Source organism: Mesoplodon densirostris, chromosome 4, assembly GCF_025265405.1.
Source record: "Mesoplodon densirostris isolate mMesDen1 chromosome 4, mMesDen1 primary haplotype, whole genome shotgun sequence".
Lineage (NCBI taxonomy): Eukaryota > Metazoa > Chordata > Mammalia > Artiodactyla > Ziphiidae > Mesoplodon > Mesoplodon densirostris.
Genome location: NC_082664.1, coordinates 12,973,624 through 12,989,427, shown reverse-complemented (window position 1 = coordinate 12,989,427; position 15,804 = coordinate 12,973,624). Strand labels below are relative to the sequence as shown.

The 15,804-nt window shown below is 50.3% G+C and overlaps 1 protein-coding gene across 2 annotated transcripts in view; it reads left to right on the top strand.

Annotated features, from left to right (window-relative positions):
- The window catches only part of SLC24A4 (solute carrier family 24 member 4), a 178,418-nt gene that overhangs the window by 140,675 nt on the left and 21,939 nt on the right, over positions 1-15,804 (top strand). For both annotated transcript variants that reach the window (XM_060097934.1, XM_060097933.1), the window contains exon 12: positions 2,413-2,605. In XM_060097934.1, coding sequence (XP_059953917.1) covers positions 2,413-2,605 — 193 coding nt within the window. The remainder of the gene's footprint in view (positions 1-2,412; positions 2,606-15,804) is intronic.

Here is a 15,804-nt window from a genome sequence, read left to right as displayed (position 1 = left end):
CTAAGTATTTTGTCAAGTACTAGAGTAAAACTAATTGGAGAAAGACTAGTCTGAAGTATGGATTGTTTATTGTAACTGTTACTCAGGGCAAAAAAAGAATGAATACACACCTGTTCTCTGTGAGTAGAGCAACTCTAGAAGGAAACGGAGAAACCTTCTGGTTTGTCTCTCTCAGCATGTGGATCCGTCACCTCCGTGTTGTAACCTATGCCTCTTTTCTTTCTTTTTTTTTTTTTTTTTTTTTTTTTTTTTTTGCGGTACACGGGCCTCCCACTGTTGTGGCCTCTCCCGTTGCGGAGCACAGGGTCCAGACACGCAGGCCCAGCGGCCATGGCTCACGGGCCCAGCCGCTCCGTGGCATGTGGGATCTTCCCGGACCGGGGCACGAACCCATGTCCCCTGCATCAGCAAGCGGACTCTCAACCGCGGTGCCACCAGGGAAGCTCAATATGCCTCTTTTAATACAACCTCATAGCTGCAGATTTCTTTTTCAAGTATAATTCTCTATTGATTCCTATTAAGCTCGAGTCATGACCCCCTCCCATTGTTACCATTCATGTTCCTACTGGGTCACATCCCACCTCCTTACAATTCTGTCCTTGCACAGCTATTTGGGGGTTTTGTTTGTTTTTGTTTTGTTTTTAATAAGGATGACCTTTCATTTCCCTCTTTTTGCGTAGAAAAATATTATGCCTCCACGTCTGGCCCTGAGTCTCAGATGTAGATCACTTTGCTCTTTTGGGTGGGCTAAATGTTGTGGACACACGTGTAGGAAAAAAAGTTTTAAATTTCCACTCAACCCTAGACTTCATGATTTAGGAGTCCCTGCCTAAAACCAACATGAAGGCAGTTAATGGTCAATTCTTCTTTCTTTTGGAAAAAATAACATGCCTCCATTTTAAGGAATAATGACTTTTCCCCCCCTCTTTTTGCTTCCAGTAACCACAAGGGTAAGTGTTAGGCACACAGTTGTGGAGTATTGCCTTGGGGACATGTTTACTGACTCTTGGTCTCCTGCTGAAGTAACTGGGAAAGATATATGTGTCCATGTGTGATGATCGTTACCCACAAGGCCTAAAGCTGATCCATAAATATTTTTAATGGGAGCCAGACAAAGATGAGCTGTGAAAAGGCAAACAGATTCTTGGGAGCATGAAAACCTGTTGATTTCTTGAAATGGGGCCTCTACATTTCCCTGGTTTCGTAGAAACCCACAGTCTTGGCGAGCAAAGTCAGCTTCTGCTTGGGTAGAAAGGAGGCAGACTTGGTCAGTAGCTACGAGGAGATGGGGGAGGGAAGGGGACGGGTTGGTTCAGAGCACACCCATTTCACGTGGCAAAAGACTTGGACAGCAGAGGCCTTCCGAATGGCCACTAACCCAATCAGGATGCTCAGCATCATTAGTTGTTAGGGAAATGCAGATTAAAACCACCATTAGATACCACCACCCATCCACCAGAATGGCTAAAATGAAAAGGATTGACAGTATCAAACGTTGACCAGGATGGGAAGCAACTACAATTGTAATACGTTGCTGGTGTGAGTGTAAAATGGTTCAACCTGCACCTACCTTATGACCTAGCAATCCCACTCCTAGATAAATACCCAGGAGAAATGAACGCATATGTCCACAAAAAGACATGTACACAAATGCTCATGGCATTCTTCATGATAACCAAAAAGGGGAAATAACCTAAAGGCCCATCAACAAGCAAAGGATACACTGTGTGTTATTCACAGGATGGAGTACTATACAGCCCTGAAAATATCAAATGACTGATGTGTGCAGCAACATGGATGAACCTCACAGATATTCAGTTGAGTGAGAGAAGCCAGACATAAAATAATATGTACTCTTTGAATCCATTTATAGGAAGCTCAAGTTCAGGAAAAACTAGTTGATGTTTATAAAAGTCAGAATGGAGTTACCTTGGTTACCCCTGGAGAGAGGGGACCCTAAAGGAGTCTTTGGAGGGGCTGGAAATGTTCTATATCTTGATGTGAACCATCATTGGGCTGTTGGACACATAATGTAAATGCACTTTTTGTGTGGAAAAAAAATATTTTTAAACTATGCAAAGTCTCTCCTGTGTGACTGTCTTCAGGTGGTTTATGACCATCTACTGGGGGATACAGAATGATCGCTGTCATCCAGTGACATGGGACGGGTTGTCAGGTTGGCGCTAAGAAGAGGAGGCCCAGGGCTCTGACTGATACCCTCGCTGGTATTTGTCCAAGTGGAAATGAGCAAACTTAGCTGGAGTCCAAGGTCCTTGGGCCATTTTTCAGGCAAACCCATCTCCAGGGGCGTCGTTCTCGAAACCTTTAAGGGCCGCCACATGGGAGGAACAAAACAACAGGGCGACACTTTGTCACACACCTGGGTGTCTGTCTTGCCTCCTGTCCACACAGAGGCAGAGGCTGATCAACTCGGCAAACGGTGTGAGCAGCAAGCCACTTCAGAACGGGAGACACGAGAGCATCGAGAACGGGAATGTTCCTGTGGAAAACCCTGCAGAGCTGCAGCGGGATGGGGAACAGCCGCCGCCACCCCCGGAGCCAGAGCTGGTCGAGGCTGCGTTCCTGTCCCCCTTCTCCATGCCCGGTGAGTTCTGGGGGGGTGGGGCTCCCGGGCTACACTGCTGGGGGCTCCAAGGGTCCACCCCCGGGTCTTCAGGATGGAGAGCTGGACCCATGAGGGCGGGGGAGGCTAGTGGGAAGGGTGGGCATTAAGTCACTCGGCGAACACCTCCTAGGTGCTGAACTGTGGGTTAGAGCTGCACTGGGATGCAGGCACTGCCCAGGGTTGGGGAGCCTGTGTGCCAGACGGCCGGCCAGATGGAGACTTGGGAAGTGCCAGTAACCCCTAGTGACTGCACTCAAATGCCCAGGGCATCGAGGCTTTTTCATGCAGTTAGAAAAACAGCCACGTATGTTATTCTTATGGACATGCTCAGACTCTCCAACCCTTCCAGCATGGGCAGGCTGTTTTGCCCATGCATTGTATATTTGCTGGGACAGGATATTCTAAGGCCATAAATGACCTTCAGACAGTTACACCTTATCTATCTGATGACATCTCCTACCTATAAATAAGTCAGAACAGGCGTGACTCTACCCCCAGCCCTGAGTGTCCTCCCATCTCATTGGATGGTCCCAGTGTCATCTGACGGCCAGCTCCGTGCTGACCTCACCTCTGCTGCATCCACACTGGCCTCCTCACTGTCCTTCCCAGAACGTAGCAGGTGTGCTCCTGCCCCAGGACCTTTGCACTTGCCCTTTGCTGGAATGCACTTTCCCCAGTTATCTATATGGCTCCTTTCCTCACCTTTGGGTCTCTGCATAAATGTCACCTTCTCGGCGTGGCCTTCCCTGACCACCCCAATTTAAATATTTTATATATTTGGTTATCTGTGTCTCCCCGGCTAAAATATCAGCTCCGTGCTGGCCGAAATCTTGTCTGTTTCATTCACTGTATCCCCAGTGCCCAAGCCCGACACATAGTAGGTGTTAGTAGATATCCGTCAAATGAATGAATTCAGGAGTTCGTGTGCGAGAGGATCCCCAGACACAAACAGTCTGTCTTTATCTTTAACCAAACTCCTCTGCAGTCCATGATGGGAAATGAAAGCCTGAACTCTTTGGCCTCATCTCGGAGGTTTTTTTCTTGGTGTCCTGCCATTCTGCGAGGCAGGAGAATTCCAAATTTTCAAGTCCAGAACTTGATGTTTTTCTGAAAAGAATTCTATGTTTTTAACACCAGGCTTACAGACCGCACCTGATTTGGGACATGGCTTGGGGGGGGTAGGGGGGAGAGGCTGCCCCGGCCCCTCGTCCCCATCTTTATGGGGACACTCCTGCTTCCCAGATAGATGGTGTGGGCCCTCCTGGACTGGGATACTCTGTCACCATGCTTTATCTGGAAAATATAGGTTCTATTTGCAGTCACAGGTCTTCCTCGGAGTTTCTGGATTAGAGTCTCCAGAGCTTGCTGAGCACAGCTACCCGGGGGCTCTTCTCCAAATTCAGGGCCTGGTTCCCAAACCCAGAGAGTCCAAGGACTGGAACAGGGCCTGGGAATCCGCATTTTCAAACCTTCTCAAGGCCGATTCCTGGGGCCTAGGCCAGGTTAGGAATTGCTGCTCCTGGTCAGCACCTCCCAGCCTTCTTTCACATTAAGGGAAGACCCAGAAAGTGGAATGTATTTCCCCCACTGAGGTCACAGAGGGGCCCAGCCCAGGGGTTGGGTCCTCCCCAGGGCCCCCTCTGCTGACCAGAAGGCTGAGGGATCTGTATCTCGGCCTGCCTCTAAGACATCCCTGGCACGTCACCCCACCTTCCGGAACATTCTGTGGGAGCAAAGGTCATGCTCAGCCAGCTAGTCTGGTGGGCTAAAAGTCGAACTGTCTTTGGGTGGGAGCTTGGCCTCTGGGGCTGGGGCTGGGCCACTGAGGGAGGGAGGGGTGGTCTTCGCCAGATCCTGGAAACCTGTATCAGATCATCCGTTTAGATATGCAGGAAAAGGAAGCTTTCTGTGGGGCGGAATCCTGGGAGGGAGGTGTGTCCACCCAGAGGAGAGCCTGCTCCCGGGCTGGTGGACCAGGACGGGCCTGCCCCACCTAGCGTTTCTTACTTTTGTGGTCCTGAGAGGTCCAGACACAGTCCCCTGGGTACTGCACAGCCTCGAGCCGTCACATCCCCAGCCAAATCCACGTGGGGCTGAGAACAGGGGCTGTGATCACCAGTGGGGTTTCAGTTCCTCAGTACCTGGACGCCAGATGCCAGGGAGACCTGGAGTGTGGCCACAGAGAGGGAGATGTATCTGTTGTCCAGGAAACAGCCTACCTTGCTGGGGAGTCGGACTGAGAAGGAGCTACTATTCGGAGAGTTCTGTTCTCCAGCCCCAGGAGGCAGATGCAATCCCCATCTTACAGACATGGGGCCTGACGGGGCCACCCGCCCCACCACCCTGCGCTGCTGGTTCATCTGGATCCTGGTCCCGATGCCGCTCGTCGTGCAGGGCTCTGCAGGAAACCAGGGAAGGGACGCGCCCTTTTTGGTAGCTGCTCCTCTATAAAGTGAGGCAGCCGCCTGTAAGGGCAACTCATCTTTCCATTTCCTTGAAACCTTGAGTTTGGCAGGACTTTGTGGGGTGGCCCCAGAGCCAACTACCTCCTCCCCTTGTCCTGGTGCCAGGATCTGATGCTCCTTAGAGAAGTGGCTTATGGGAAATCGGGTCTAGCTTCCTGCAGGGACTCTGGGCAGGTCACCTCCCGGGGCGGGCGGCGGTGCTTCTAATGCTGCTCTCTTGCAAAGGCCAGGACCAGGTCCCGGCCAGGTTCCCTGCACCCATGAGCCCTTCCTCAGGGAGCTCTGCCCTTCCTGGCGGGCAGGGGCTTCCTGTTAAAGTTGGTTCCACATTCCTCTTCAAGCCAGGGGCTCCAGGACATTCCCCTGGGCTGGCCCGCAGCAGAGCCAAGTACTGTGAGCTTCCGCCCGGTGCTTGCCTCTCCTTGCCCTCAGGATCGGGCCGGGGCTTCCTGTGTCCCTGCGGAAAGCTCCCTTTGTGTCCCTGCGGAAGTGTTTCCAGGTGTTGCCCTGGGAAACCACAAGTGACTTCCTCTCCACCTCCTCCTCCCCCCTCAGTGTGGGAGCAGGGTTGGGAACAGAGTTGCGTGGTTGCCGCCCGTTGAGGTGTGTACAGCAGCTGAGGGAAATCGCGGCTGGTGTGGACAGAGGCTTACAGGAACTTAGAGCCAGTCGATGGGACACAGCACCTGTGAGAAATTCCAAGTATCCAGCTGCAGGCCCTCCGTCCACCCACTCACTCTCCTCATCTTTTCAGCTCATCTCTGGTTGTGGCATCACAATCATCTGGGACTGTAGGGAGGCCCTGAGGGGCTTTCGGGGTGGATGGAGCTCATGTTCTCCTAAACTGGACCCCAGGAAGGAAGCATGGGGCCAGGGAAGGGATAAGGGGGTGGGGCACTGGGAAGAGGGCAGAATCCGTCCCTCTGGTCAGCTTGGAACCAGCGTGGCTGCAGGTGTCAAGGAGTGACCCCAGGCCATCTGGTGTGCAGCTGTTCTGCATGGTCGGGGACAGGCTGGGAGGCAGGCTCTGGAGTCCAGAAGTCCTGGGTTCGAATCTCGGTTCTACCACTCACCAGCGCTCTGGCCCCGGACAAGCTGCTTCACCTCCTAAACGTCGGTTCCTCATCCACAAAATGGGCCGATGGCATTTGGGTCTCTGTAAATAAGATAAGTAAGTAAGATAGATCTTTAGACACTGCCTCTGTGCACTGTGTGACACATGGGTGCTCCGTAAATGTTCATTCGGATCACGATGTGCTTTTAATCCCATGGTTTCTGTTATACCCAGCTTCGCATTCCCTCTCCTGCTTGGACCATAAGCAATGTTCTAGAAAGGTCGCGGGTGCCAGAATCCCTGGAGACCTGGTGCTGTGCTCATCCCCAGGGTCAGGGAGAGGGAATTAGTCTCTGCTAGGTGCCTCCTATGTGCTGGGCCCTGGGTTTCAGGCACTTTGCAGACAGAAGGATTTTTTTTTATAGATTTATTTATTTATTCATTTATTTAATTTTTGGCTGCATTAGGTCTTCGCTGCTGCACGCGGGTTTTCTCTAGTTGCTGAGAGCAGGAGCTACTCTTCATCGCGGTGCACAGGCTTCTCATTGCGGTGGCTTCTCTTGTTGCGGAGCATGGACTCTAGGCGCGTGGACTCCAGTAGTTGTGGCACGTGGGCTCAGTAGTTGTGGCTTGCGGGCTCTAGAGTGCAGCCTCAGTAGTTGTGGCGCACGGACTTAGTTGCTCCACGCCATGTGGGATCTTCCTGGACCAGGGCTCAAACCTGTGTCCCCTGCACTGGCAGGCAGATTCTTAACCACTGTGCCACCAGGGAAGCCCCAAGAGGATTGTTTTAGTCAGTAAATATTTGGGTACCAGACTGCTGTGGGCCTTGGGGATCCAGGTGGGAACAGGACAGTGACAACCATGGAGCCTGCCCTCTGGGACCTTCCAGGCTTACAGGGTATATCTGAGCAGATAATTGCATGATACACTTTATGTAGCATCTCCTGCCCTCACCACACAGCTGAAGGGTAGGTGAGGTGGAAACGCCAGCCGTGCCCTCCGGGCTCTGCCCACCCACATGAGGCGTCACTGGGCTTGTGGATCAGAGCCAGGGGCACCCAGCCCCAGCCTGGATCTGGTGCCCACCCACATGAGGCGTCACTGGGCTTGTGGATCAGAGCCAGGGGCACCCAGCCCCAGCCTGGATCTGGTGCCCACCCTGTCTGATGCTGGATTTATATCGACACCGGGTGCAGTTATGCTGTTCCCACTCTGAGCCACAGAGGCTGGTAATCAGGCCTCCTGGGCCAGCTGTTGGTTGTGGAAGAGGAAAAGGAGAAGGAGCTCTTCCTCCTGTGGAAACTGTGGGCTGCGGCCCAGGCACTACCCTGCAGTGGCCGGCCGGTGACCCTGAGCCCCAGCCCAGCTGGGGAAAACCCTTAGTACAGGCTGTTTGTGGCTGATGTACAGTCTGAGACGTCCTCCTGCCCTGTGGGCCACACCCTTGCCCTCCAGCTGGACTCCTCCTTCCCCCATAAGGGTAAAGAAATCACATGTTGTGTTCTGGGATGCTGGCGCTTGTGTCCACCATTATTATAGTGACCACATCTAATTGGGGATTTGCTGTATGTCCGGCATGGAGTGAAAAATAGGGAATTCTTACAGGGCTCTTATGGGGCTTCTGTGTGCCATGCCCTGCTCTAGAGCTTTACACGTATTTCCTCATTTAATCCTCACGACAACACGTGAGGTGGGGACGATGATCATCTCCACTGTATGGAGAAGGAAAGGGAAGCACAGAGAGGTTAAGTGACTTCCCCACAGTCACCCAGCTACTAAGTGGAGAGCAGGTTTCCAAACCGGACAGCCCAGACTGTGCACTTTCATTCAGTCCTCGCAGCTGCCTTGTGAGGGAGGCATTATCATTATCCCCATTTTACAGAGAGGGAAACTGAGGCTCGGAGAGGCTGTGGGACTTCCCAAGTCACACAGCCATCATGATGTGGGGAACCACCCTTCCACCCTGTGCCCCTTGAGCTAGGGACGCCATCCGAGCCAGTCTAGTCGGGAGTGGAAGCCCAGGCCCTGGGAGGTCCTTGAACAGTAACAGGAAGTAAAGCTTATTGAGTACTTCCAGTGAGCCACGCAGGGTGCTTCACACAGATGAACTCACTAAGTCCTCAGGACAACACTGGAAGGTGGGTACTGTTATTACCCCCATTTCCCAAGTGAAGAAACTGAGGCTCAGAGAGGTTTAGTTGCCCAAGACCACACAGGAGGAAGGGGCAGGGCCAGGACTTGCACACTGACTTTCTGACCCCAGATGTGCTTAAGGGACGGCACTATAGCCCAACCAGGGGATTCTTTCAACGCCTTCCTTTGGAGCCCGTGAGAAAGTGCTTGCCTCTGCCTGGGGTGTCTTCTAGCGGGTGCACAGGGGCCAAAGAACTTGAGTCTGTGTTGAGCAAACGGTGTTGAACTGAGTTGAATTATGGGCCTTTGGGACCTGGCATGCGTTCTTCAGGCCTCAGATGGCACAGCTAAACCTTTTCTTCCTTTAGCGGCATAAAACTCAGTGCAAGCCATCTGAAGGTTTCGGGAAGCTTCTAGGGCTTCTTCTCCCCACCGCAGCCCCATCTTCTACGTAGCATTGACAGAGCCGCGCTGACGGGGAAGAGAGAGGTCTGCTTAGTGTGTCTGAGCCCAGAAAGGGATACTGCAGAAATGGAGCTCTAGAAAACCCTGGGCCCTGTTCTTTCCTCTATGCCGCTCGGCACATCTGGGGACACAGTGGAGAAGCTGCTGGTGCCGTGGGCTCATGTACATGTGAAATTCCACACACGGTTCCCGTCTGCTCCAGGCCCCCAGAGACACACGGCACTTTATGGTGGAAATGATCCTGTTCTTGCCTCGGTCGCGGGGGCCACCAGAGAAATCGCACATTCGGTAGATTGTCCCCTAAGTCAAGGTCAGGATTTCAAAGAAGTGCCCTGGTCAGTCACTGTGGAGCGCTGAGGTGTCAGTTCACACCTAATTAGAACAGACACTGGCTGAGCACTGTTATTTTTTTATATAACAGCTTTATTGAAGTGTAATTTACTTACCCTAATGTTCATACCTTTGAAGTATACAGTTGAGTGGTTTTTAGTCTACTCACCAAGGTGTGTAACCATCATCACCACAATCAGTTTTCTTTAGCACCCAAAAGGAGCCCCCTACCTATTAGCAGTTATTCTCCATCCTTCCCCCATCTCCTGGCAAATGCTACTACTCTACTTTGTCTCTTTGTATTCATCTATTCTGGACATTTTATATAAATGGAATCATCCAATAAGTGGCCTTTTGTGTCTGCCTTCTTAGCGTGATGTTTTCAAGGTTCATCCACGTTGTGGCATGTGTCAGTCCTTCATTCCTTTTTAATGGCTGAATAATATTCCATTGTATGGATGTACCACATTTCCCCATTCATCAGTGGATGGACATTTGTATTATTTTCACTTTCTGGTAATGAGTGGTTTATAAAAACAGCTACTAAAGCACAGTAGGGAAAGGGGGGGTTCTGTTTCTATTTTTTAATCTAAATGAAAGTGATTTTCCTCTGAATTCTCTGTGGTTAACAACAAATGGTCTCTGAATACTAGAGTTTAAAGGGATTTGGGGAATTTTAGACCTTCTTATATTCCAAAGCAGGAAACTGAGGGGAAGGGGCTTGCCCAAGGGGCAGTCTTGACCAGACAGAGCTAGACATCTGGACCACCTGCCCTAGAATGTGCTCTGTGATGACCCTGTAAGCCAGGCCAGTGCAGTGCAAGCTGGGAAGTGAAGGGGCCCAGGACCCACCATGCACCAGGCATGTGCTGGGGTCCTGAAGTCACACAAACTCCCTTTGAGATAAAAGAAGACCTTTTTTTTTTTTTTCCCCATAAGGATATAGGGGTGTGTTATGGATCCCATGAGCAGGAAAACAGCTGGACTCACCCAGAGGCCGGACTCGGGACCTCCGTGAGTGTTGCGGCTCTTGTCTTCATTTCTCCACACCTGCCTGTCTCGTTCTGCTCTTTGGCTGCAGACCGGCTTTTCTCAAATTCACTGTCAGTGCACATGGCAGATTGTGGCCTCCTACTGGCCCCAGACTGACTCCTGACAGGTCCTTCCTCCCTAACTTGGTTCACTGGTGTTGCATCTGAATTCCAGAGTCCCGAGAGAGAGAAAATGCTATAGTCCCAGAGGTCAGGGGTCCACCCCTGGTCAGAAGCCGTGCTCGCCAACACGACTTTGGTGGCCCCCGGGAGGGTGGGTTAGAGGGAAGAAGGGCTGAGCCCACATGCCTGCACCCCTTGTAAGTGTCTATGACAAGTGCCTCCAGCTTCGTCAGGACATGATGGATGGAACCCATCTCAGATGCAGGAGAAATTGATAGACATAGGTCCCTTATGCAGTGGTGGGAAGGACACTCCTGGCTGGGCACCAGCAGTGACTCCCACTGAACTGCTGCCACCACGCCAGGATTGGGGAGGTGGGGAGCTGGGATGCACCAAAATGTTCAAGAACTCACCTTCAGAACTGTGACCCAGGGACCACGAGGCCGCTGCCACAGCTGACCTCGAGTGCCCCAGCACCACGCAGGGGACACGGAGCTGCCGGTCCAGCCTTAGGGACCATCTCTGATTCCCACTCAGCTAGCACCTGGGCATGGACGTGCTGCTGCAGCAGGACTAACAGCCCCAGAGCCCTGCTTAACAGCAGTGCATCTAAAGCAGCAGAAAGGCAGCCCGGCCCCGCCTCAACTCTGCTTTTCAAAGGGACCCAATTTGAGTCCAGAACTGTAGCTTCAAGGGAGTCTGGGAAACGCCTCTGCAGACGCAGTAGGAGGAGGTTGGCCTGGGGAATGCTGAGGACCCACTCTGCGTGTCCACCCCCGTGGGAGCTGCAGCGAAGCCTGGAGAGAAGCACTACAGCCAATCCTAGCTGATGACTTACGCCAGAGCAGCTCTAGCGAGGGACTCGTGTGGCTTCCAACCTCCTAGTGAAACAGCAGGGGGGACAGGGCCCTGACCTGTAGCTTGGCAGACACATCCTTCATGGAGCCCCAGCCCCGCACCATGCTTCACACCTTATATTTGGCGCTTAGATTCTGCACACAGCCCTGCTGGGTGGCTCGTGTGGTCCCCGTTTCCCGGGGTAGGATACTGGGGCTCAGGAAGCTGCACACAGGTGAGTAGGGGGCCACGGGCAGGGCTGGTACCGCAGGTCTGCCTGACCCCCTAAGTGCCGTCCTCGGCCTGGTCCCAGTGTCGACTTTGGCCAAGAGGGCCCACAAGCTGGAGCACCTGCTCTGGAATGCAGGGGGGCGGCAGGAAGACAGGGGAGGGAGGCGGCCAGCTGCTGCGTCTGCGTGGTTTGTAAACGCCAGCAGCCCACAGCCTGGCCCTGGATGTTTGCCGGATGTTTAAAGCGAGCGTGCCTGCCAGCGCGAGGGGGACCAGCAAGCGTTCTTGACGTCGTTGGTGTTCCTGGGACCAGCGGCCTCTATTTCACCCTCCCCGGGGCCTCCAGATTCAGGGTGCGGCCTTCAGAGGCGGGACAATGAGCTCTGTACTTTTTGCCTTTTTGTAGTCTCCCCACAGATCCTTGGAGTGGGTGAGGCGGGGCAGTTATCACCTCACAGACGAGGACAAGGAAGCTCAGAGAGGTTGAGGGTCCACCTGCTGCCACACAGTTGAGTGACAGAGAACGGGACAGCTCTCTTTGGCCCCAAGCCTTGGGATTCCTGAGGTGGAGTGCAAAGCTGGCCATAGCTTGGGATCTCGTTAGAATAAGGGAGTCGACGCACCGACCCCAGCTCTGGGACGCACTTACATCCAGTCCCAGAGCTGGACACGATAGGGGCTGTGGACACGTACGCGGAGCTAGGGTAAGGGTCCCTGGAAGCTGCACCAACCGAGGGAACTCTGGGCCCGGCTTCTCTGTTGACTGGAGGTCCTGGTCTGTTTGTCTGATCTGTCCCCCTCTCCTGTGTGGGAGGATGCTTCTTGGGGAAGCACGAACAGGGTTCCGGAGGCTGAACCGTGTTACCTGAGTGTGCGGTGTGAGGGGGAGACCGGGCCAGGGGCGCCTCCCTGGGGAAGGGCTCTCTCAGCCCCCGCAGGCTCTCCAAGTCCCTGCCCTGAGCTGCCAAGGCGTCTCTCACCGGGCCTTTGGTCCCTGTGCGCTCAGCCCTGACTGTCCACATCTCCGTGTCAGCCGTCAGCAGGGCCTGCCTTGCTGAAGCCTAAGGTTTCCTCTCACATCCTCCCTTTCAGTCTTCCCCTTCCTCCCCAGCCTCAGCTTGGCAGCTCGGTTTGATTACAGCCCTGACTTGTCTGCTTCCCATGGGGCCCCTCCTTGCCCCTCTAATGCCCTCAGGGTCAAAAGGCATCCTTCAGGACTCAGGACAGTGTAATTAAGAGGCTTTGGTTTTGGACTTCTGGGTCTGCCACTTCCTAGCTGTGTGACCTTGGGCTAGATGGCTTACTTCTCTGAACCTGTTTTAGTCTTCATAAAACCACCCAACCCAGTGCTTGAGTAGTAGATACTCAGTAAGTGGAAGTTAATTAACCATGAATATCAACAAAAGCTAAAATTGGTGCTTGCTCTGCACCAGGCGTTGTGCTAAATGTATCTCCCACGTGGGCTCCCTTTAGTCTCACAATAGCACTGAGAGGGAGACAGTGAGCGCAATGGAACTGTTATCCCCATTTTGCAGGTTAGAAAACTGAGATACACAGAGGCTACATATTTTTCCAAGGTCACCCAGGTAGAATATGCCAGAGCTGGTATTTGAAGCTGGCAGTCTAGCTACCATTAACCCTGGAGCTTCTGTGCCCCTCAAAGACCAATCAATTTAGTGGTAAGTCTAAATTTAAGGATAAAACAGAAGTAGATTAAAAGTAACTAAAAATTATTGATTCTTAAGTTCATTAACCCCTAAGGAATAAGAAAACTTTAATGATTCCCCTTCTTAAGAGGATTTTTCTGGTTTGATCACAGCCATGAGCTAAAAGTATAAGGCTCTGTGCTGATAGTAGACACCTCTGTCAGCCAGTGGGTAGTAAAAGGACTTCCACAGGCTTTGAAATCACAGGACTCAGAGGGCAGGCAAGCAGTATAGTACAGAGGACCCAGGATTTAAACTCTTAAAGACCTGCATTCAAGTCCAGGTACCACCCCTCACTGTGTTAAGTCACTGAATTTCACCAAACCTTAGCTTACTTACCTGTGAAATGGGGAGATATGAAAAATAGAGTGTTGATATGGAAAATAGAGTATTTGTGAAAACCACCTCTGAGATGTGTGAGGCACAACACAAATGTTGAATAATGATGAGGGGTCTGTTCATTAATCCAGCCTTGACAATGCTCCACCTTCACCTGCATCCCCCTGCCTCCCCACAAGGGCCAGACTGGAGGCCATTGGCTGGGGAAGCGGGGTCTATTTGCGGCTCTGCCACTAATTTACTGTGAGATTTGGGCAGTTCATTAACCTTCATGCGTCTTGGTTTTCTTCTTTATAAACAGTTAAGCAAGTGAGATTTATCTCAGGAATGCAAGGCTGATTCAACACATGAAGAACAATTAATGTAACACACTATATTTTTAGACTAAAGGGTGAAAACCACATGATCATCTCAACAGACACAAAAAAGCATCTGTCAAAATCCAACACTCTTTCTTGATTAAAAAAAAAAAACACTCAACAAACTAGGAATAGAAGCAGGCTTCCTCAATCTGATAAAGGGCATCTCCAAAAAAACCCAAAGCTAACGTCATACTTAATGGTGAAAGACCGAAGACTTTTCCCCCTAAGATCAGGAACAAGACAAAGATGTCACTCTTTCCTCTTCTATGAAACATTGCGCTAGAGGTTCTGTCCAGGGTAAATAGGCAAGGAAAAATAAAAGGCATCCAATTTGGAAAGGAAGAAGTAAAGCTGTACTCACCGATGACATGATCTTATATATAGAAAATCCTAAGAAATCCACCCAAGAAACCCCACAACCCTATAAGAGTTAATAAACTTGCAGAATACAAGGTCAGTATACAAAATTCAGTTGTATTTCTATACATTAACAATCTGAAGATGAAATTAAAATTTCATTTACAATGTCATCAGAAACAACAAAACACTTAGGGATAGATTTAACAAAGGTAGAACAAGATTTGTACACTGAAAACTATAAAATATTATTGAAAGAAATTAAGGAAGATTAAATAAATGGAAAGACATCCTGAGTTCATGGGTTGGAAGACTTAAAATTTTTAAGATGGCAATAGTCCTCAAATTGATCTACAGATTCCATGCAACCTTTATCAAAATCCAAGCTAGCTTTTTTTTTGCAGAAATTGACAAGCTGATTCTAAAATTCATATGGAAATGCAGGGGACCCAGAATAGCCAAAACAATCTTGAACAAAGTTGAAGGACTTCCTGATTTCAAAACTTATTACGAAGATATAATAATCAAGACTGCCTGGTACTGGCATAAGATAGAAATATATATCAATGGAATAGAATTGAGAGTCCAGAAATACACCCATACATTTAAGGTCAGTAATTTTTAAGGTCAGTAATTCTTCATAAGGGTGCCAACACAATTCAATGGGGGGAAAATAGTCTTTTCAACAAATGGTGCTAGGAAAACTAGATAGCCACATTTTAAAAAAAGAAGTTGGACACCTAATTCACACCATATACAAAAGTTAATATGAAACAGACTTAAATGTAGTAGCTCAATATATGAAACTCTTAGAAGAAAACATAAGAATACATATTTGTGACCTTGGATTAGACCATGGTTTCTTAAATATATCGAAAGCATACATAGCCAAAAAATAAAACTAAAAAAAAAACACTTCATCAAAATTAAAAACTTCTGTGACTTCTACGACACTATGAAGAAAGTGAAAAAACAACTCCTGGAATGGGAGAAAACATTTGTAAATTATATTTCTGATAAAGATCTAGTATCTAGAATATATACAGAACTCTTAGAACTCAACAATATAAATGGGCAAGGCATTTGAGTCGACAATTCCCCAAAGAAGATTTACAAGCAGCCAGTAAGTCCATGAAAGATGCTCAACGTTATAAGTCATCAGGGGAATGCACATCAAAACCACGCTGAGGGCCTCCCTGGTGGCGCAAGTGGTTGAGAGTCCGCCTGCCGATGCAGGGGATACGGGTTCGTGCCCCGGTTTGGGAGGATCCCATATGCCGCGGAGCGGCTGGGCCCGTGAGCCATGGCCGCTGAGCCTGCGCGTCCGGAGCCTGTGCTCCGCAACGGGGGAGGCCACAACAGTGAGAGGCCCGCATACCGAAAAAAAAAAAAAAAAAAAAAAACCACGCTGAGATACCACTAATCACTCACTAGAATGGCTATAGTAAAAGACAACCCTAAAGTGTTGGCAAGGATGTGGATATATTGGAACCCTCGTATACTGCTGGTGGGAATGTAAAATGGTAAAGCCTCTTGGAAACCAGGCTAGCAGGTCCTCAGAGAGTTAAACATAGAGTTACTATATGGTGCATCAATTCTACTCCTGGTTATATACTCAAGAGAAATGAAAACATATGTCCACACAAAAACTTGTACATGCATGTTCATAGCATTATTCATAGTAGCTAAAAAGTAGAAATAATCCAAATATCCAGGTGATGAACAGATTAAACAAAATATAG